At 32.6% G+C, this 23208-nt stretch overlaps 1 protein-coding gene across 1 annotated transcript; it reads left to right on the forward strand.

The window, feature by feature from the left end:
• LOC128192001 (collagen alpha-3(VI) chain-like) lies at nucleotides 1-22633 on the forward strand. Its single transcript, XM_052864395.1, has 21 exons — nucleotides 1-82; nucleotides 2052-2300; nucleotides 5994-6143; nucleotides 6820-7263; nucleotides 7398-7571; nucleotides 7671-8102; nucleotides 8353-8517; nucleotides 8767-9168; nucleotides 9248-9409; nucleotides 9808-10245; nucleotides 10422-10589; nucleotides 10706-11125; nucleotides 11262-11444; nucleotides 12384-12455; nucleotides 12613-12777; nucleotides 12865-12937; nucleotides 13551-13720; nucleotides 19428-19613; nucleotides 19696-19823; nucleotides 20446-20788; nucleotides 21764-22633. The coding sequence occupies exons 1-21, from the start codon at nucleotides 22-24 to the stop codon at nucleotides 21877-21879; spliced, it is 4701 nt and encodes a 1566-aa protein (XP_052720355.1). The 5' UTR covers nucleotides 1-21; the 3' UTR covers nucleotides 21880-22633.
• Nucleotides 22634-23208: the final 575 nt, after the last annotated feature.

Below are 23208 nucleotides of genomic sequence, written 5' to 3' on the forward strand. Positions count from 1 at the left end.
AATTTTAGTACCTAAGTCGAAATGGCGATCACACACATCTTTTCTCTAAATGTCGTTTTAGTGATTTTAGTCCAAAAGACAGGTAAATGAGTTTAGTATTATTCATCTGTTAGAATGTTGAATGAAACTATTTATCTTCGTTTGTACAAAATTATAGCATGTAAAAGTAGGTCAGCAGAGGTATTGCTTTAGGTCATTACAGATTACTGTGGAATAATTAGAATTCATGGTGGCTCACTTTTCGCAGTATTCGTGGGTAGCCCAATTCCACGATTTTAACATCCTCCATGATTTTTTTTGAAAGAGTTAGTTTTCTCATTGAAAGTGAAAACACACGCATAAGCCAAAATCCCATAATTCACGAAGACATGGTCCCCACGAATTTGATGTGCTTAAGGTAGTACGAAACACCCCTGAAATGATTTATTTGAAATATTTTCTCAAATACACAAAATAATGATAACTATTATGTAGAAAATAATTTTAGTCCATTATCTTCTCAAGAAAAAAACCATAAATCATACCCATCAATTCATCAAGACCCCCAAAAATTTGAGATACAACGTATATCGATAATTTTGAAACATACATTTGGATGGTGTTCATATGATCTTTGTGCAATTTAGCCTTATATAATTTAAAAATGCGCAACTCATGTTCGTTTCAAAGTAAAGACCTCAAATTTGAAAACAACCTCCATCAGTGTTTAGGCTTTATGTCATTCCAATTTCAAGGTCATATCAACAGGTCAAAGGTCAAATATGATGACGTCATCTAGGATTTTTATCATTTCCACCCCCGTCAAACATACTTAAACCTTAATAAATCTAAAATGGTTAAATGTTCTTTATTTTGATACATTTTAATAACAGGACCATGACAATCATGCTGTTCAATTTCATTCAAATTTGAGTTATACATTTTCTTTTTAGATACCGTTAAGTGCTGCAAATTTTCGTCTTAAAAGAGTATTCATAAACGTTAGTTTTACATTATATCGCATGAGAAATTATCTTAAGTTACCAGTTAGAATTTATTTCAGTATCTTTAAGTAACATGAAGGTCCCCTGTTTATATAGCAGCAGAAATATTTATAATATCTTGAAAAGTAACTTAATGGCATAGAATATTATAACAATGACTATTTCATTTTACACTCCACTGAAAGGAGATCCCAATGGTAGGTTTGGGGCAATGTGGGCACAAATTGTGAGGTCGGATTTTTTTTTCAAATTTTACGTATATAAAGATTTCATTCCAAAGAAAAAAATATAAAATTTTTGGAAAAATTGAATTATAGGAAAAATTTAGCTTATCTGTTTTGTACTACCTTAAGCTAAAATATGCAATCAGAGTGATACCTCTACCATAAATAACTATTTTTAAAATATCGAAAATCTATGAAAAGGGCGTTTGTTCAGTAACAACTGAAAAAAAATCTTTGATAAATGTCACTCAATTACTAATATAACAACTATTTGCCTTGAAGTTTGTGTATTAATGCTATTGCATAGATTGCCGATTAAAAGTTTCAAAAAGATGCCTTTTATGGCTAAGCTATGTTGTTTCATTACTTTTCTTGCAAAATTAGCTTTGAGTTAAAGTATTGCACAATGTAATAAAAGTACCATAATAAAATCAGGAGAGGACAATAATTGGATCAAGTATTAAGATTTTATCAACAAGGATTTTTAATTGAATAAAAAAGTTAACAATAGCTTTAATTTACTTGAAATATTTCAACTTTCAGTTCAGTTATGAGACAATATTATAGTGCAGATAAAACAAAATGAATAAACAGAAAAAAAAGATGTTAAACATAGACAATTCTACTATAATCATTTTATTTATATCGATCTGTATCTAGACAAATGATTTGTCGCATTGTCTTTTTAAGTTTTCAAAATATTAAATTTGAAAGATTTTTTAAAAGCAAATATTGTTTCATTGCATTGATATCCTCGTCGTCATTAATAGTAAGACGAACCAATAGAAATCGTTTAAAACTTATGAATTATTTTCTTTGACATGTTTTGTTTTGTTTATCTTAGCTTGTATTACAATATCTGAAGGAAATACATACAGCAGATCTTGTTCATCGGGGTACTATCTCGAGATCACTTCTGCGAGGTGGTACTGTAACGATATTTGGTATTCCAACTCATTGACAGTGACATCTCGTGTCAATTCAAACTGTAATTACCAGACTTCGTGTACTCTAAGGGCTGAGGACAGTTGGCTAGGAGGCGACCCTTGTCCATCATATTCTAAATATCTAAACTGGGCCGATACCTGCAAGTGTAAGTAATTATTTTGGGCTATTGTATTTAGTTAGAAAGAAATAATTTTTAAGATGACATCATTTTCGTTCATCTTTTAGAAAAAACTTTGCATTTTAAAAAAAATATTAAAAACATTTTTTTCATAACTATTTTTTTGTGGATTAAGTTTACATGCGTATGTAAATTTAATGACATGATTTATACTTGTTATTCCAATTTGGAAGGTATGTAAAAGTTCAATAAATATATATGTAAATTTATTGGGAACTTCCAAGATTTATGTTCCATCCTATAGAAAGTTAGCCAATTTGCTGGACCATTCTTTTTTACATTTAAAAAAGAACTTACTTGTTTTCGACCGTAAGTTGTGTAACTAATTTTGAAAAGTTAGTAGTTAAAACTATACATGATTATATCCATACATTAACAAACGGGTAAATTAGGGACGACAGACCCAATTCAAGATTTCGCACCTCTGCGCAGAAATCCACACATATGTTATGAATATGACTGTCGTAATTACGTACACCAGAATAAGAGAAAATTTAAAAAAAATCATTCTACTAAACGTAATTTGTAATACCGAAATATTTTTAGTGGAGAAAAATAAAAAAAAACCAATTAGTATGAATTTTCTCTGTTTGCGACAAGTCCGTTATATTTCCACGTTTTATAAAACCTAAAACGTGCAAAGGTAGTTTATAGTGTTATCTGATAGATATTGAATTTGTATCTTATCCTAACAACTGAATAATTATGTATATAGCAGTTAATGTAAACGTCGAGCAATAATTAATTATGTCCTTTTTCTATAATATTTCTGAAGAAAATTGAACCATGCAGTGAACTTTGACACAACCTCTCATACAATTTGGGTCGATGACCTACATTTTTTCTGTTCATCGGTAAGCCAATTGACTTCTTAATATAACAATTTAATTAGAGTACAAAATTTATTGCAGAATATTTAAAATATCAGTTTTTATACCACAACCCAAGAAAATTCTCATTACTTTCTATTTTATCTGAGGAGTTTCGTACCCAAATTTTAAAACACCCCCAGTAAAATATGGAAGTCGATGATAATGTAATTTGTTTTATTGATTTTCACTCGCCATTAACTGATTAACATTATATAAAAATTTCAACAAAAACTCTGTCGTGGAAATGACTTTGGTCCCCTGTCCTTAATTTAAAAAGGTAATAATCAAGTGTTTTTTATATCAACCAAAAAAAGTAGTCCTCAATCATTTTTACTTTCGTTACGCATCAAATTATAAAGGTGTAGAATTTTATTTTTTTAAAAATCAGTTTAAAAAAGGTTAGTAAGTTTTGTGTGTCAGAACACGGTGTTGGGAAATATCTTGCATGACGTCAAGGTGCATGTGACGTTGTGAGATATTGCTATTATGACGTCATCATAGTATGACGTCATGGTAACGTTACAATCATGTTTATGTTCAAATTAGTCTAGATAAACCAGTCAAAGCGTTCAGATGTGTTTTCGTTCTATCTGACTCAAAGACCACTATACAATCGCGACATTTTGGTGCCGTGACCAAACGGAGAGAATATGACTTCTAAACTTAGAGCAGTTCGTTCAGGACAAAGAAGTGCTGTAACAAGACTTTTGAGAAAATTGGAAGAATCTATTTTAGAGGAAAACAATTCAGAGGATACAGAAACTATAATAACGCTACTGGAGGAGAAACAAGACACGTTAGAGAAAATCAACAGCCAGATCCTACAAGAATTATCAAGAGAAGAAGAGATCCAAATGGAAAACAGAGATTCAGTTGAGTACATGTTACATTTAAGACTAAAATTAGCAGAGCTGTCAAAGAGCGCTTCATCTACCAAGACTTTAGAGAATGTTCATCAATCTACATCGATCAATTTAAATGTAAATGCACAAGAGTTTGCTCAATCCAATGACACGTCACAAGACAAAATAGGAAAACCCAAGATTCATAACACCGTGGACAAAAAAGAAGATGATGATGATATCTGGGATTTACAGTCACTAAGGAGAGCCATAAAGGTAGAGCCATGCATTCAAGATGCTGGACAAGCTAGCAATCTAAGATCAAGCCAGGAATTCATTCCAGCAGCTAACTTTGGAGTTGGGTCAAGTCATAAAAAGATTAACAAGCCACAAAATATTGTGAAGCTATGTTTATTCTGCAATGGTAAACATTCACCAACAACTTGCCATATTATTCAAGATTGCGAAGTGAGAATATCCATCATAAAAGAAAGAAGAGTATGCTTCAATTGTTTAGGGAAACACAAAGTAAATAATTGTCAGTCACGTTTCAAATGCAGGATTTGTAAGAAGACTCACCACACCAGCATATGTTACAAGTCGCAATTCCTGAAGCCATCATCTAAGAGCTCAGTCACAAATTTAGAGAGGACAAAGGAGAAAGAGTCACATCAACTAGAGCAATCAATCCAACTACTTTTATCAAAACAGCTGAAAGGAGATCGAAGTAAAGAGGAAGAGAAAGTACCCACATCCAAGGAGACAAACAAACTGAATACCAAACTACAGAAGAGAGAAACTGCTGAGACAAGAACAAATCAGACAAATAAGTCAGCTTTTAACACAGTCGATAATGAAGAGAAGGAAGACCAAAAACAAGAAGATATGGTGGAAAAGCTTAAGTCAGAGATTTTGCATTTAAAGAGAGAGAGCTTCAAACTTAGAAGAAAGTCATCTTTCAAGAGTAAAAAAATCCAGAAAATCCAGAGAGAAAATTCAGATTTAGAACAGAAGATGAAGAGTCTAGAAGATCTGAACAACCAGCTTCAAGCACAAATGCTGAAAATTCAATCCAACGTAGAATCATGCAGTGAGACCTTCACCACATCACAGGAAATGGCAAACAAAGATACAGCAGATTAGAGACACTACCTGGATGAGCTAGAACTTCGAGTGATCAATCTGGAGATGGGAAAGAATATTGCTACTTTAGAGGAGATTATGAAACAAAATTCATCCTTGATGACACAGCTATGGAAATTGGATCCATATACCCATAACAACTTGGAGAAATTCAACTTCTATAGAGCATTTGAAGAAAACATTATTCATCAGAGACATTACCACAATAGAACAGGAGCTACATTCAACGAATTCATGATTGGAGAATTGGTCCAAGAACATACTGACTTTCCCAAAATATGAAAATCAGAGCCAGAGTTGAGGAGAAGTCAAAGACTTTCTAATTAAATTTTTCAAACACAACGCGACCTATTATGAACTTTTAATATTTTTTTTGAATTGTGATTTTGTACATTTTGCGGCCCGGAGTATGTTGGGAAATATCTTGCATGACGTCAAGGTGCATGTGACGTTGTGAGATATTGCTATTATGACGTCATCATAGTATGACGTCATGGTAACGTTACAATCATGTTTATGTTCAAATTAGTCTAGATAAACCAGTCAAAGCGTTCAGATGTGTTTTCGTTCTATCTGACTCAAAGACCACTATACAATCGCGACACACGGTATATGAGTTTTTATTTTAAAATCTAAAATGTGCATGTAATTTTACCTATTTAATATAACAGTCATGCCATTCTTCACATGACTGGTTGAGTAGATGTAGAATAATCGTTAGTTTCAATTGATCATACAATGGAATAATTTACGAAATAATTGAATTAAACATTAAAATGTATAATCTATACTCACTAACAAAGCTTTTTGGGGAAGCTGGGGATCTTGGTCCGCTTGCCCCGGAGACTGTACCACCCACAACCTTGTCCGGTACCGGACCTGTGTCAAGCCAAGTGGCGGGTGTGGATCAGCGCCAGCAGATTATATCCCATGTAAAAGACTCGGGTGTTACTGTAAGTAGCTTTAATTTTAAACCCATAAAATTCCTATATATATATATATATATATATATATATATATATATATATATATATATATATATATATATATATATATATATATATATATACTTAAATAAATAAAACAGAATGCGACAGTCCAAATTAAATAAATTGTTTACTGTTAGCGCTTTCAGCCATGTCGGCTCTTCAGACAGTTATACAAAATTAAAAACGTTGTTTGTAACGTTGTCAATGGACTTTAAAAACAGGACGTCATTGACAACGTTACAAACAACGTTTTTAATTTTGTATAACTGTCTGAAGAGCCGACATGGCTGAAAGCGCTAACAGTTAACAATTTATTTAATTTGGGCTGTCGCATTCTGTTTTATTTATTTAAGTATTTTTTGCTGTACCAAGGCTTTATTTATCTACATATATATATATATATATATATATATATATATATATATATATATATATATATATATATATATATATAAACTCCACATGTTATCAATATTCGTCTGACCTCGACAGAAAGAAAAGTCAATGTAAAGATATCATTTCCGATTATCCTAATCAGTTGATTATCTTACAACTCTTGTCCTCCAGTGTATTACCGTTAAAGTCCAATCGTTCCACAACTAGTCGTATGATAACAGAATATCAAAACTGCTGTTTTCAGCATCGTCGGACATCAGCAGAAGTACCCCCGATAACAAGGTGTACTACAGTCTGACCACCGACTGTTTCGTCGCCACTGGACGGACATCCGTCGCCTTTAGAGCAAGGGCAAACAATGACGTCCATATTGCCTTGGCTAGTGAAGATAGCTCATCGAGTGGTACCCATTATGAAATTATCATCGGTGGCTGGGGTAACACGCAGTCTACAATTAGATTCGCCATTGGCGGAACTGCCTGTGTTTACCAATCTGGTTCTTACCTGACTCAAACTTATTTCGACGAATTTTGGTTTTCTTGGACCGGAAATTATGTCCGTGTAGGCACTGGAAGCTCACCTGGAAGTGGCATTTTCATGAGCTGCTATCATTCAACACCATATACTGTCAACTTTATTTGGATAAAAACGGGATATGGATCATCAGGAGAATGGAGGTTTCCTAATGGTGTGTGTTTAATTGAACTTTATTTGCTTCTTTAAATTCACGCTTTACACCTGTTAGTAAATTTGATGTATTTCAAAGGAAAAAAGGTTTTTTTCTTTTTGTTCCGAAAATTTTATTTTCCTTTTTTGGACCAGATGTTGCATGTTCACACGTTACTAACAGCTATGTCAGCATTACGACTGATGATACATCCTGCAACGGACGAAGTTACTATGCTTGCAATACGGGATACAAACAGGTCGCAGGAAACACACAGCGTACATGTGGATTTGGTGGAATTTTGTCTGGGTATCCACTAGTCTGCTCTAGTAAGATGTGATATATATTTATTTGTAGGAACGTTATAAAAACAACCCAAAAATAAACCCTGAATACCAAAACTACACAAATAATGTTATTTGTTTTAGCTTCGACATGTAAAATCGACATAGTGTTCATCGTTGAAGCGTCGGCCTACACTTCTTCGATTCATTCAGCATTAATGACAACTATTGGCGATTTGGCGGGTAGTCTACAAATTTCTACAAGTAATATTTTAGCTGGAGTCATTACATATGACGATACTGTGGAGCTAAACATCGACCTCAATGACTACTACTATTCCGCTTCGACACTGGATAGCTCCATTACATCAATACCAATATCAAACGCAGCATCTACCGTAAACCTGGCTGAAGCTCTGCGAGTAGGATTTTACGACTTCTTCACATTATCCAAAGGAAACAGATTCACAGCTTTCAGACATTTTGTTGTGATTGCAAAAACATATTCTTCGCAGACAGGTGCCACAGTGGCCGATCAAATCAGAATGAATTTGAAAAATCAGCTTTTCACCATAGGTAAAAATTCAAAGTATTCGTATGTTTTAACATTCATTTCATTAGTTGATCAAGAGAATGCGTTTAGAAAAAAGATCAGGTTTAAAATTTTCACGTTGTTCACTTATACCAGTTCTATATCAGAGGCTTTGTTAAAATCGGTTAATTATAACAAAACACATCGATATAACTTGCTTGAAATAAAATTAATACTGGCAGAGTAACAACCACACGCGTTTTTTTTATCATTTTAATTTCGTTTAATTTATAGGTATTTCTCCATCTGCTTCCTTAATCACGGACTTGAAAGCAATTGCGGGTGACGACAGCAGACATTTCGAAGTTAGTTCTACAGATGGTCTGTATAACCAATTCAACAATATTCTTCAGAAAATTGCTGTTTGTCCCGATGTAACATTTGAGACTATGACGGTTGGTAAGTCTTTTCTGCTGCCCATTAGCAGTAAATCATCCTTAAAAGACGGAATGTTTTATACATTATCAAGCTACATGTAGTTCATGATTTATGATTTTTTTACATAATTATTCAAAACTACATGTATTCAAATATACAAATGAACTATTTACTCTGTAGATTACAATTGACATTAATAATCTTTAATGGTTTATGTAAAAACGTTAGGTAAAAATTACAATGTGATACGGTCTTCTATTTATTTTTCAGAATGTGAGCTTGATATCGTATTTATAGTAGAGAGATACAATCTACGATACACCAAAAGATTTCTGGCGGAGTTGATGGACAATATAACTATTTCAAGTACTGGCATTAAAGTCGGTATGGTTTTATTTGATTCTGGTGCGTCAACTGTATTTAGACTAAACTCTTACACTTCCTCTGAATCTGTTCGAAGTGCCATAGAATCGATCTCGGAGACGAATCAGACAGACCATTTGGTAGACAAGGGATTGATAGAAGCCCGGGACAATGTGTTTACGGCCGCTAGAGGTGATCGAACAGATGCAAGTAACTACTACGTGATTATTGTTGGACCATTCGAAAGTTATCCGGAAGCTGTAGCAAAGGACATAAGGAGTAGTGGGAGCAACTACATCTTTTCTATTCGTAAGTATTTCGTGAATGTAAAAGATGCATTTGTATTGAATTGACACATTCTGATTTTATATGTTTTCATTATTCTCAGATATAGGTAATCAGTACCAGACCGAATACCAGAAGGCCGTTGATACATGTGGAGACTACACCAAGTATACAAATGTGGATTCTTACGAAAACCTGATTAACATTAAAAATGATATCCTCCAAAAAATCACATCATGTGAGAGCGTGAACATTACAATTCCAGGTAGGTTTCACTTTGTTGTAAAATTTCTGTATTCTTAATCATTGTATATAAATGTGTTTTTTTTGGCCTGGTACAAAATGAAGTTCATTTTATTGGGACATATTCGAATAATTTTTTGAAAAAGTAAGCAGCAAATTATAGAGGGTAAAAGTTCGGGCTTTATTCCATGGTATTTTTTCAAAATACAAAATTTTAAAACAATGATTTTAACAATGCTTTTAACGACTACATGTCCGTAGCAGGAAACTATCAAATCAAACAGGGTTAAGATGATTCCATGTAAATCTATAAACACGTCCATTCAATTTATTCATACAAAGCGTTGATGAAAGTATGGTTTACAGATTTCATAATTACATGTAAACTCCGTGAATAAAAAATGTTTATTTTTTAATCAGACTGTCCATTAGACATTGTTTTCATCATGGAGGATACAGATGAACTAAGTGCCACAGATTTTAATGACATGAAAAGCTTTTTCGTAAGTTTGGTATCTCGTATGATCATCGGAGACACGGCAATTAAGATAGGGGTAGTGACGTACGCCGATGGGGCCACCACTGCTTTCCCGCTGAACCAGTACTCTACAGCCAATGGAGTCATTATGGGAATCACTAACATTAACCAGGGAAGTAATGCCTACAACAGGAGCAGCCGTTACGTGGATAGAGCCCTGAAATATATCCAGATGGAATTCTTTACCACAGGGAATGGTGACCGTTCAAACGCCGCCAACTACTACATCCTTCTGACTGGTGGACCGTCTGCCGGAAACAAAGCTGCTGCATTTGGATCAGCGATCAGATCCATAGCCTCCAGTAATCTATTCATTGTTGGTAAGATATACATGTAACATTCTTTTCATAATTACATATACAAATTTTTATAATTTATGATTAGCTATAACTTTTGAATTATTATATTCGTCCATCAAAATTCAAGCACATCGCAACAAAGTAATTTTGTTAATCATTCATCATTTAGATAAAGTTATATATTTGGCTTATTTTAGGCGTTAACATTTCCTCGAGTGATGTCCCTGAATTTCTTGATACCGTGGATGATGACAAATACCTGAAGGCCGTCAACTTTTCTGTTCTTCAATGTATCAACGATGTGGTCGTTCCCAATATCACTCAGTGTCCAGACTCGGTCACCCCGGCTAGTTTAGTCTCTCCAAGTAAGCTACGAAAGTCTACGAGTTAATCCTCTGCAAAAGAATTCCATGCTTTGAGCCAACAGAAATAGTTTTTACAAAGATTGTATCACGTCAGGCCTATAAAATTTAAATTTCAGGTTGCCAACTTGATATAGTTTTCATCATGGAAAAGACAGAAACGTCCTCCCATGAGAACTACGTGTTCCTGAAAAGTTTCTTCTCCAACATAGCACTACAGCTGGATGTATCCAGTAGCACTATACGTATTGGAGTCGTTACGTACGACACAGATGCGTACACAACAATTGCCCTGGACGCCTACATGACGCCTACAGATATCAGCTACCAGATTCTGAAATTAGCGGAAGGTACAGGCAAAAGAAACATGATCGACACCGCATTGGTTCACACCAAAAATAACTTCTTTACAGCAGCTAATGGAGACCGTGCGAGCGCTGCTAATTATTACGTGTTCGCCATAGACGGAGTAAGAAGTGGCGCCTCTATCCAGGCGGAATATATAATGAAAGGATGGCCCAGCACAGTGTTTGCTATTGGTATGATAATTTGATGTTTGAATTGAACATTTAAATCAATATCAATTAATAATATCTTATTTATATTTCTGTTTTTTAAGTTGTAAACGTTTTAGCAAGAATTGATTTTTAACGATAGATCGTTCTGTTATTGTAGATATAAACAGTGGTTATGAAAAAGAGTATAGAAGAACAGCGGGGGATAATAGTCGATATTTTTATGCATCTTCTTATGCGAATTTATCCGCCATCGAATCTGACGTCATCGCAGCCATTACGAAATGTCCTGTGCCTCAACCAGTGACTACAACTGATGGTTCTCTCATGTTCGCCGATGTCTGTAAGTTGTGATGGTGAAAAGTAATTAAAAATAAAGATGAGAAAATATAGTGCGTACACAGAAGCTGAAATGTAGATAAATTAAATCGATTCTCAAATCGATCTCAAAAACTATTATGAAATAGTTTTTTTAAAAAAACTAAATACACATGAATACATATACACAGGAATGCTGAACATCAATAATTGTCGATGCAATACATTTATAAAGAAACTGCACGTATAAGAACAATCATCTTCGCTAGCCAATGTTTTTCGGTCCAAACTCTTGGCAGATCTCATTATGAAAACTCTGTGACAAGTGTTTGATTGGCCGCAGCTGCGAGTAGCTGATCCAATCGCAGCGTTTAAATCAGGTGCTTGTAAACAAACTTTAAAAGACACACGCGTGATATTTGGAAAAATTCTGTGCTTTTAACATGTTGAGGCACATTGCTCGAGTACACTGTCTTCCAAACGATGGTCTAATCAGATCACTTTAAAAATACAATGTATATATTACTGCATGGGTTTGAACAGTGATTTACAAACTTGTCAAGGTTCGCGTGATAGCTGCATGATAGTATTGGAATAAAAGTGGGAATTGGAAAAATGCCTATCCTTTTAGTATATACGTCTTTGCTTTTGGTTATTGTTTTTTAAGGTCCAATGAGCTGTATTTCATTTAATTTCTTTTGTCTGCAATATTCATGACGACGATACCTGGTTTTATAGCACAAATGCTTTCATATATCAGCGACACAAAAAACTAATAATAGATCACGCTGTACTTGACTACTTGACTTCGTATTTTGAACAAATGTTTTATATAGGTTCTGCTTGTTACCCAAACAATTTGAATATTCAATATATATATATATATATATATATATATATATATATATATATATATATATATATATATATAGATTAATTTGCACCTTTTTAAATATTTGCTTAGCTGCTCCCTGCCTGAACAGTCTCATCTATCTTTACCCTGAAGACCTGACAGAAGGAAAAGACGGCGGACAAAGTATGTCGATCTTTTTTATTTTATAACTCTTATAAACAGAAATAAATTTTTCAGGATAATGTCAGGACTTTTGTCCATTTTAGCTACTAATAAACGTTTTTGGCATTATGCTAAATTTGATTACAGTCAAAATTTATCGTGTTCTTTGGTTTGGTAGATACGATGTACTTGATGACTGATTTTGTGTATACCATAACAAGTTGTTCACGCATCACTTCTTGGGAATTCTCCCATTGGAAATCTGGATACATTGACTTCATGGTTTGGAGGCCAAGTGGTAGTAATTATAAACTGGTGGCTTACAACACTATTTATGTTTCAGGTAAATTTGTGATTTTTTTTGGTCATGATCAATTTATATGAATATTAGATGTTGAATGATTACAACTAATATCGATCATTTACAAAGGTAAAAATACCACAACATACACGGTGGTTGAGTACGAGAGGATTGCTGTTCTTCATGGTGATGTCATTGGCTGGTAAGACCATTTTTACAGAAATCTAACAAAATTATTCTTGCCTCTTGTTTTGCATCTTAGATCTAGAGGGACCGATATTCGATTTTAGATGAAAATTTTATATATACTTTTTATTTTTATATTTTATATGGTTGAGATGTGTATTTTGAACTTTGACCAAAATTTGATTGTTAGAGATTAACTAACAAAAGAGAGACAATGGTAAAACAATTATTGCTTTGTAAAGGATCTCGATGGTCGTGGATATCGTAGATTGTATTGATCTCCTTTTTAAAAAGAGCTCCATTTAGATATATAAGAAAATACCAAAATTTAAAAGCTAAAACATGGATATTTTTGTACTACATTATAATCTATAAGTGAACAATTTCTCGGAGGATCTGATGATGATATTTTGACCATTCAACCTCCTCAAACAAACTTACCAATACAAAACGTATGTAAATAACAACAATGCAACACGTATGTAAATAATAACAAGACTCAAACTTTGTAAACATGACCAGATATTTTAGATATTTCTAGATTTAAAGATGAAAAAATAAATCTATAAAATTTTAAGCTCAAATTGTGTCTAGGTCTTTCCTTAATCTTAGAGTTGTTCATTTACCAGGCGGAGCAAGGGAGATAACTTAGTGACAAGTGGACCATGTTTAGGACCATGTGCAGAGGGATACAAAGTGTCACCAAACAATGTTCAAATCGGAGAGGAGTTCGATTGGACTAACTCGGGCACGTCGATCAATGGGACTGCATATGCTATCAAAGCATGCCTAGAAGACAGTAAGTCTCTATCAATCAAGGAAACGAGGTCAAGAATACCATCAAAATTATTTGGTCCCTAACAAATTGATAAATATTTGACACATTGATATTCATTAGTTTGGAAAGAGATAGGGTGGATTATTTAAAAAAAAAATATTTTAAGTTACATGTATATTTGGTTAAAAAATATAGTTAAAGTTAAATGCGTTTATCTACTCTTCGTAATTTTCTTTTTGAATTTTTGTTTTATACTTATGTACCATTTGAAGTTTAGGAGACAATAGTGGACAGCTATCTTATTCATATATCCATCTGTGTGTAATTGAAAGTAATTGAAAGTAATTTGAATAACATGCCTTTTTGGAAAGTAATTGATTAAATTACAACCTACAATTGAAAATAGGTCAATTGCCCAGTGCATAAAAGTTGTAGAGAGCAACGATCAATTATCATAAAACCATTTCCCCATCCTTGGCTGGAACAAATGATTAATTTAAGGAGATATTTTTTGTTAATGACATCTTCGGATGTTCATTAAATCCTGATGTATTTAATCATAATTTGTAAATACTTTTATCGAAACTGTACACTTCACTTAAAATCATACTTATGTTTTAAACCAATGACATGTTTACAACTCTTTCTGAGTTCAATAACATATGATTGATAAATTTCTATGCATGTTAACCTCTAAAACGAGGGGATGATATATACAGTATAGGTTTTGCCTGTTTTCATTCCCCATTTAAATAGTTCAATATTTACTGATACGTTATGATAGGAATCATTCTTTCGTTAGGTTCAAAAGAAAAATAATCATTTATCAGAAATGGGTTTTCGGTCATTGACCCTCAGATTGCTGGGCATTTAGGGAGGCAGGATGACCTTAAAGAACTATATATGATAAGAGTTAAATTTGGCCCCCATAATTCGCCATTTTTTAAGTGTTTCGGGTACAATAAAATGTTAACTAATTTTTTTAGAAGAGTTGATATAAAATATCTTTTTCATCTATTTATTTGATTTATTTGCACTCACTGGCAGTATATGACGTCAGAAGTGACGCAATTTCTATAATTCAATCAAAATCAGCCAAAAATTGACATTTTGCTTATCTATTTACAAATGGGAAATATAGAGCGTATGCTTGAACAAGGAAAATTTGTTTAATTTATTAGCCTTAGCTACATACATCTCTGATTAAAATATTTGTTTTGTTCAAGAATGCGCTCTATGTTTTCGGAAGGAAAAACTGCTTGAAAACAAGTTGGTTTTCGCTAAAAATGCAAAAATGGCGGGAAAAGGTTGTCATTACAATGTCCTATTTCTAAATTGTGGGCACTTGAACCAAAATGAATATTATGTAAACACATCACATACATATCTGTACTAAGAAAACAAAGAATGATAGTAAAATGATGATGTTCATTTTAGGGGGCCATTTTAGGCCCTTATCATATGTAGTCCTTTAGCTAATTTATTTTCAAGCACAATAATTTACTTCTCTATATTGTCACTATAGGAACATGACCAACCAGGTAACTCTGATCAGATGAACACTTCCAGACTTTCGCATTTGCAAAATTGGTTTACTAAAAGCTTAAACAAAATACATAATTTTGAATTTATGAAGAGTATTCCCCGATATACGGTGTATGTATTTAACGAGGCCGGGTCTAATTTTTTCTGCCCTAGATTTTTGAATGAAATTTTTTACATGAATTTCTACTGATATAATTATTATCTTAAGATTAAAAAATAAGACATTTACCACACCGTTTGTTAAAGGGGTCATCTCAAAGTTTGTTAATTTTTAACATAGGACCCTATGGGATTTTGCTTGAAACGTATCAATTTTGCTCATTTTTTACAATTTTCTTAAACTTCTGCCCTAGGGATTTCTTTTTCTGTGCTACATATTAAAGTTATTGCTAAAAGGCATCAAATGGTCAAATGAAAAAAACCTTTTACCTCCTGGTTTGTTCCAGGGGTCTTATCAAAGTTGTTTTTTGTATGTCCAATTTGCCAGTTTGTCAGATAATGGCTATTTTTTATTTGACAAAGACGAAAATAGTGATCTTTATAGTATTATTAAAACATTTAGACATATTTTAGTAATAAATAAATATATAACATCACATATTTAAGGTCATTAATATAAAATACAACTATTTTGAAATATATGAATAAGCTATATTTAGGTGGGTTAAGAAAACGTGGCAGAGGGCTAGGCTTGCTGAACCCTCTTCACGTTTTCAACCCGAGCCCAAATATAGCTTATACTTCGAGACATTTATGTTTATTCCACAATATAATATCAATTTTACGCATCAAACGAGCTATTTTCAACAATGTTTGCTGAATATCTGCAGTTGAAACTATCATGCCATGGCGTCAACAAAGCAAAAAGATGACGTCATAATACAAATGAAACGCTGCGCGAAAGCGTGCGTACTCGTTCTGTACTCGGCCTCGTTAAACAGTAAAAGGCTTTCTTTCGCGTTAGCGGGTTATGTGATTTTTTTCTGCAATGATCGCTACCTTCATAACCCTCATGAATCATCAAAGAAAGCATTTTATTGTTTATATTAAGGTCTTTCTTTTAACGAATTAATAAATAATTATAAAAAGTAAGTAAAATTTACTTATTTACTGTTAATGTACATAAGTACGTTAGCTAGAAGAAACAGCGAAATCGTCTCCTGTGAGACTATGAGTCTGACATCATCATGATTATTTCGTGCAGTCCCTGATTTTTCTTAGATCCTTGTAGGTTTTGACCAATCGATAAACAGGGCGTTTCAATTTTAGTCCTGTCTTTTTCTTGTCAGTTTCAGCCGCTATAGATTTCGACCAATCGATAAACAGTGTAGATTCCATTCTAACCATTTCTATAGAGCTATGAATTTACTATAAGTTTCCGTAAGGAATAGTGGGAATAATACTTGGTAGATGTAAATATAATACCATACCGTTGTTTTCATCTCGGCCACTGGTCCGACCGGGTAGGCATTTGCTTAAATCGGTTGATGTTTCTTAAATCATATGTTAACAAAAAAAGATTATTCTCAAAATAAACATCAAATTTCTTTACCAAGGGAATATAATTCATTAATAAATATTTTTTTCCAATTCCATTTTTTTAATGTTTAAAATGTACAAAAGTAAAGAATAGGGAATAAAAGTAAAGCATCAATATCTAAAATCAAAATTATTGAAATAGAAACATTAAACTGAAAACACAGAATGTAACTTTTTACTCCCACTAGAATTGTTACAAAGCGTTTATAACATGCCCATCCTTTTAGCCGATTAATTTTCACTATCTAATTGCTGGGATTTTTAAAAGCCACTTCTTCAATTGTTTAAAACGATGCCGTTAATTTTTTTAGGATGCTGTTGTTCTATTTACCCAAATTTTTCGTTGGCTACCATCCTATGTTTAATTAGATTCTTAAAATTTTGGCATTATTTTTGGTGGCAAAATAACCTTTCACAATAAACCATTGAATACTCAGAATTGGGAAAACCACTAAATACTAAGAATTGCGAACGCTAACTTCCGTTTCCCGCCTACAATTTACATCCACATGTATCGGAATTTCTGTCAACTTCAGGTTATCTACTAAAAGTATAATCAATTCCAAATTGATTTATATCAAAATACAATTTGTAGTCAAATTATTATTTTCTAAACGAAAGTTTTGCTTCAGGGAGGTTTAAAAACTTTTAATTGAAATCGGCCTCTATGAGGAATGAATATATTATTTAGCGGTCGATATGTGCATTAAAACTTAAAAATAACATGTTTACTTTAGAGATTAAAGTAAATATTCATTTTAATTCATATTTGTTAATTATTTTTCGAAACGTTTTCAAGCAAATTGCAGTTTTTGGAATGATTTTGGTCTGCAGATATATTTCTCTTCCCCTTCCCGTTAAACAACAAACCCTTTGGTATGGGTATGATAAAAGCAATATATAAAACCCTCAAAAGGAATTTTTCTTTCAAGATTTTTTTTAATCTGTTTTCCGTTCGTTTCTATTACAAAATTAACTCTTTTGACCTAAAATACAAAGTTATCCCTCTTTGTTTGACCAAATATTTTATATTTAATTATATTGAATGAAAATATACATACATGTTTACATCATTCAAAAAAAAAAAATAATTTTAAATAGACAATTATCAAAAATGACTTATTGTTAGGCGGTTAAACAATGCTACCGTTTGCAGTTCTTATTGACATTAAAAAAAAGATGCTTAAGGATGGCGTTTACTCAGAATGAAAAAAATCAAAGTACTGAAATACTGAAAGCTGGGATCTTTTGGTGTGTCTTTATGCTATTGTGTAGTAAATACTGCAAATCTCTCTTCAAATTCAACAGTTGCTGCCTTGAATTTTGTAAGAAGCGTAACATGTATATATCCAATCCCTGTTTTTTCAACGCGCAGTAGTAGTTCATGGAAATTCATGCGCATTATATGTGTCCAAAATGCAGTCTTGTTTTTAAAACACGTTATTAAAAGGAAAACTAAAAAAGATAGACAATCCTCTCGAAATAAAAAAAAAGGAACAAAATGCCAACACTTCTGACAAAACTTGGTTCTTTGTGTAGCTATTTGGTATAGCGGAAGCTTTTACTTTGACACTGTTTGGTTTTTTGTTTACTTTTGAAGTTGTGCTATTTATAGTAACATTGGCGAATTGCCTGCCTACAGCCAGGACTCTGCTTTCAGCAGAGCCTGGCAAAAAATTCCACTGATGAAAATGAAAAACCATCTATTGTGTGTTATAGACCTGTGTTTGCAGTGTTATTGTTCACTTTCAAAAAAGTAGGTCAAACTTTTTGCATTTCGTGCGATAAGATTAATTTAATGAATAAGTGAGGTAAAGCCAACAGAAAATATGCAAAATTACATAAACCAAAATAAAAAATCTAAATTTTAATATAAGAGAACTGCCAAATATTTTTTAGCAGAAATCAAAACCTGCAAAACTTAGTTTGAATTTCCACTGTTTGGCTAAAATTCTATTTTTGTTTGGGCCTTATCCCATAATAAAGTAAAAATATCGAATGTATTGTCAATAATAATTCTTTCATAAATACTTTTTGTGTTTGGAACAAATTTTACTTATTATATTGAACTTTATAACAATCCGAGTTTGAGAACTCAAACCCTGAGTAAACAACACCCTTAATGTTGTTTAAATTTATCGGTATTTTATTTTAAATCTTCGAAATACAAACTTAAGTAATGATATTTTTACGATTTTAAATTTGACACGACCTTGATAAAGGGCCGAGACAGAGAAATGTCAACCCTCAAGATTCAAGATTTAATCTTAAATTGCCAGAATAAATACTCAGTATACATTTATATGCTTAAACACTACTAGGTGCCATGATTACTTACGCAGTAGCTCTAGAAAAATATATCTTTTAAAACTTTCTCTACTTGATAAATGGGAAAAAATTAGAATACAAAAGGGATAGTTGTTTCATCACACTGAAACAAGGCAGTAAATGCAAAATTAATCATAGTTATTTTTGGCATGTGAATATTTCCCGTATATATTACTTATATGTTATAAAATGTGAACATTGATCCTTTGGATTTACATAAAATTGATACGCGTTTTCATAACATTCATATTGATCGTTAATGATAACAATGATTATTCATGTTAATGTGGAAGTAAATGGACTGATATCTTTGTAGATGAAGCAATAGCGTTTCCAACCTCGACACTCAGCGCTAAGATACCTGACCACTTACCTGTTGGATCTTTCGTTACGTTACTGGAGCCAGACGGCGCAGACTATGCTGAAGTCGTTAATTATACCGTCTTGCAACACCCATCGTATCCAAATTCTATGGAATATTTCAATGTTGGCGAAACATCAGGTATTTGTCTTTTTCAGAATTTTCAATTTCTTCTTATTTTGTTCTATGTTGATTTGAAATTGAAGGATATCGTTTTCTTCAGGCCAAATTACAGTGGCGAAAAGATTCCTGAAAGCCAAAGTGAAGAATGATTATGCCTTCCTTGTCAGGGCTAAGGATTCTTGTAATACCACTGCAACGGCGACAGTTTCTATTCAAACACAGAATATGGTAAGCTTAGAGATACTTTAAAGGGACCTGGACACGATTTCAGATGAAAATTTTATTTTTGATTTCTATGTATAAAAAAGTTCTTTTTTGTATTTTGAATGATTCACGAAAATTTGAATGTTAGAAGTCATGTTACAAGCGAGCTACAGATGAAAGAAGTCATTGTTATGAAAAAAAAAAAAGCTCGAGTCTTATATTTGTTTACAAACAGTGTAAAGAAAACATTGCAATTTCTCTATCAAAATAACTTGTGGAAACAAGATAGACTGATTCAATAGGTTAATTAATAATTTCATCACATCAAATAGCAACATTAGATTGAAACTTATACCAAATACCCACAATATGTAAACATTAACAGGACTCGAGCTTTGTTTTCAAATCAACGAATTCTATCTCTATAACTCGCTTTTAACTAGATATTTGACTTTCAAATTTTGTCAAAGCATTGAAAACATCTCAAACAATTCAAGACCTAAAAATTGAAAAAATAAATTTTGTAAATTTTGAGCTCAAATCGTGTACAAGTCCCTTTAACATTGTATTATCTGATAGTGCTTGTACGCTTAAAGCATTTCACCTTACAATATGTGTGTAATTTTTTATTTAATTTTCATGTAAGCCGCCTGAAGTCCTTGGTATGCCTAATATTATCTCCATAACTGAAGAAACCGACGGAGATACAAAATTGTATACAACAATTGTGGAAGATCCCAGCGGGGATAGCGTTTGTTGTTCATTAGAGAGTACGTTACCGAAGACGAATAATTTCGTGGTTTTCGGAAATGACACAGGAATCCGTGTCAATTATTCCATCATGGCCAGCGACGCTCCTGCATTTTCTTACAGACAATATAATTCTTACATCGTGAAGTTATGTTGTGACGACGACGAAGACAAATCAACCGGGGTACTTATTGTCAACATCAAGAAACCAAACAAAACAACAACGTATGAGCCGCCAGGTGAGATTTTATTCTAATCAGAAAATATGTTTTATAAATCACGTTAGTGATCAGAAAATGTTACAAATGATATCTTTACATTTATAATTTAATTCCAAATATTTTATGGCTTCTTCAAAAAGGATTTTGCTCCTTTAGAATTATAATTATCATATTTTTATACAACAAATACAGCATGTAACGAGGACGAAAGGGAAAAAAGTATGGTAATACAAAAAGGTCCAAAATAACACAAACTTTAATAATTCAACAGTTTGTGTCAATCTGATCCACAAGTTAGAGCTAGATTTAACGTTTGATTAGAATTTCCGCGAATATACCCAACAAATGAAATGATATTCATGTCAATATAACTGATATGTAAAAAGTTTTATTGTTCTATGTCAATATTTCTTTATCTAAATACAATACAATACAATACAATACAATACAATACAATACAAATCATTAGTATTTATATAACGAATTAAATTGATTTTTATGTTGGTAAGACGATTTAAGTACTATTATATCAGTGTTTAAGTTATAACACAAAAATGGTAAGCCCTTTTACGCCTAGGCGTAAATCCTACTTGAGGAGGCTTGGGGTCAACCAACAAACCCAGGTTTGCCTTAACTTTTCAATTTTTTTTTCATTATATTATTGTTGATGAGAACTTTGCTTAGAAAGCAAGTAATTTCGAATACTTGAGAAATTTGCCGTAATATTAACAACTACTTTAAAATTTGGTTCAGTCGGTATAAGTGGGTAGATTTCGTGCTCTTAATTTATCTTTATATTTTATCATTCACAAAAATATAGCATTATCAAAACAAAACTACAAACGTAACATAAGAGAAATATAAGACAAAATATTCATAGGGTGCATACACAAAATAATGCATGTTAAATGAAGTGCTGTTGAATAGACAATCGTACACCATGCAACTCATACACTGTTTTACAGGTTTTTTATATTTTTTTCCTCTCAACAGGATGGTTTATGTTATCAATCGGGTTATCCTGTGTGCCAATTTTCCTCATGGCTTTGATGGCATGTGTTGTGCTTATCCAAACAATGTTTGTTCCAGAAGAATTAAAGAAGAAATAAATTGTCATGTTTAGCATTCTTAGATCAACATATACTTTGATGTTTTCTTACATTTTTGTCATATAACTTTGTTTTGGTTTTTCAAAGTGACAGTAAATTGATTTGAGCATTAAGTGTGTCCATTTACTTTTCTTGGAAAATTTGCTTTTCAACAATAAGTCGTATATTTTTGGAGTGTCATCTCTGTTAATTCATTAGATTTCAAAGGTCAACTGTACATTGACTCTTTTAAATGTGATATCAGTACTAAATATCATCCTCTTTGTATGTAAGAGATAAAAGACGAAACTGTTACTTTTGTGAGAAAAAGAACTAATAAAGGCCCTTTGTTTTTTTAATGTGGATACATAATAGGGTAGAAAAATACAACGGTTGATTATTAAAATGTAATTCACCGTTTACCCTCTGAATCACGATATCTATCAGTGACATTTCATGACGTAAAAGACATAGTAAGTCTGTTTCTTTAATTTAATGCTAATTGGAATGTCTAATTTTTCTTTCCAGCGAATCTGTACCCGTCCAATAAGTTAGTAGTTTTACCTGTCTCCTTCCATTATTTTAAGTATTGAAAATATACCATCTTTTATTATCAAGAAAAGACAATGAATGGTCACTTAAAAGTATTGAATTGTTCAAAATTTCCAAGTAAAAGAACATTAATTATATAACTTTACTGTGCAAATGTAACTGACTGCTGCTTGTTTTTTGTTATGTTAATGTATATGGGTATAGTCCACTAATGTATTTTTTAGGCGGTAATGTTACCGTTAGAGTTCTTAGCTTTAGCCCTAATTTTCGTTCGACCTCTTGAATGAAAGCTCGTCAAATTGTCTCTCTCCTGTTAAAATTTCGTGGTGTGAAGTTAGATTCGTTTTCTGGCTGGCAAAATGCGTCTGTATTCACGTTATACATAAGGTTCCTTGCAATTCTTTGTTGAATTTACGTTAAAATGAATGTCGTTCTTAAAAAGATATGAATGCACCGGTTTGAAGAGAAGGACATTCCCGCATGGTGGATCCTTGCATTTAGATACGGTTGGTTTAAGATGAACTTGGCTTTGGTAAGAATGATCTTCAAATTTGGCGTCTACTGTGAAGTATATCATTAGGCTGGTTCAGTTCTTGTTTTCCGATTGTTGTAGAATGGGGAAAACTGTTTGGCTGTTATGATTTCTCGGGTTTGGGGTGAGAGCAAAAGGAATGTTTCTTCTGTTGTTGGCTTTATCACGTTGTTTCACAGATAAAATTATGCTATTGATGTTTCTTTCGCCTTACGTTTTGCTCATTCAATGAGTTGTGTGGGATATTTTTGTCTGGTAAGAAAAAC

Source organism: Crassostrea angulata, chromosome 7 (assembly GCF_025612915.1).
Source record: "Crassostrea angulata isolate pt1a10 chromosome 7, ASM2561291v2, whole genome shotgun sequence".
In the NCBI taxonomy this organism is placed as follows: Eukaryota; Metazoa; Mollusca; class Bivalvia; order Ostreida; family Ostreidae; genus Magallana; species Magallana angulata.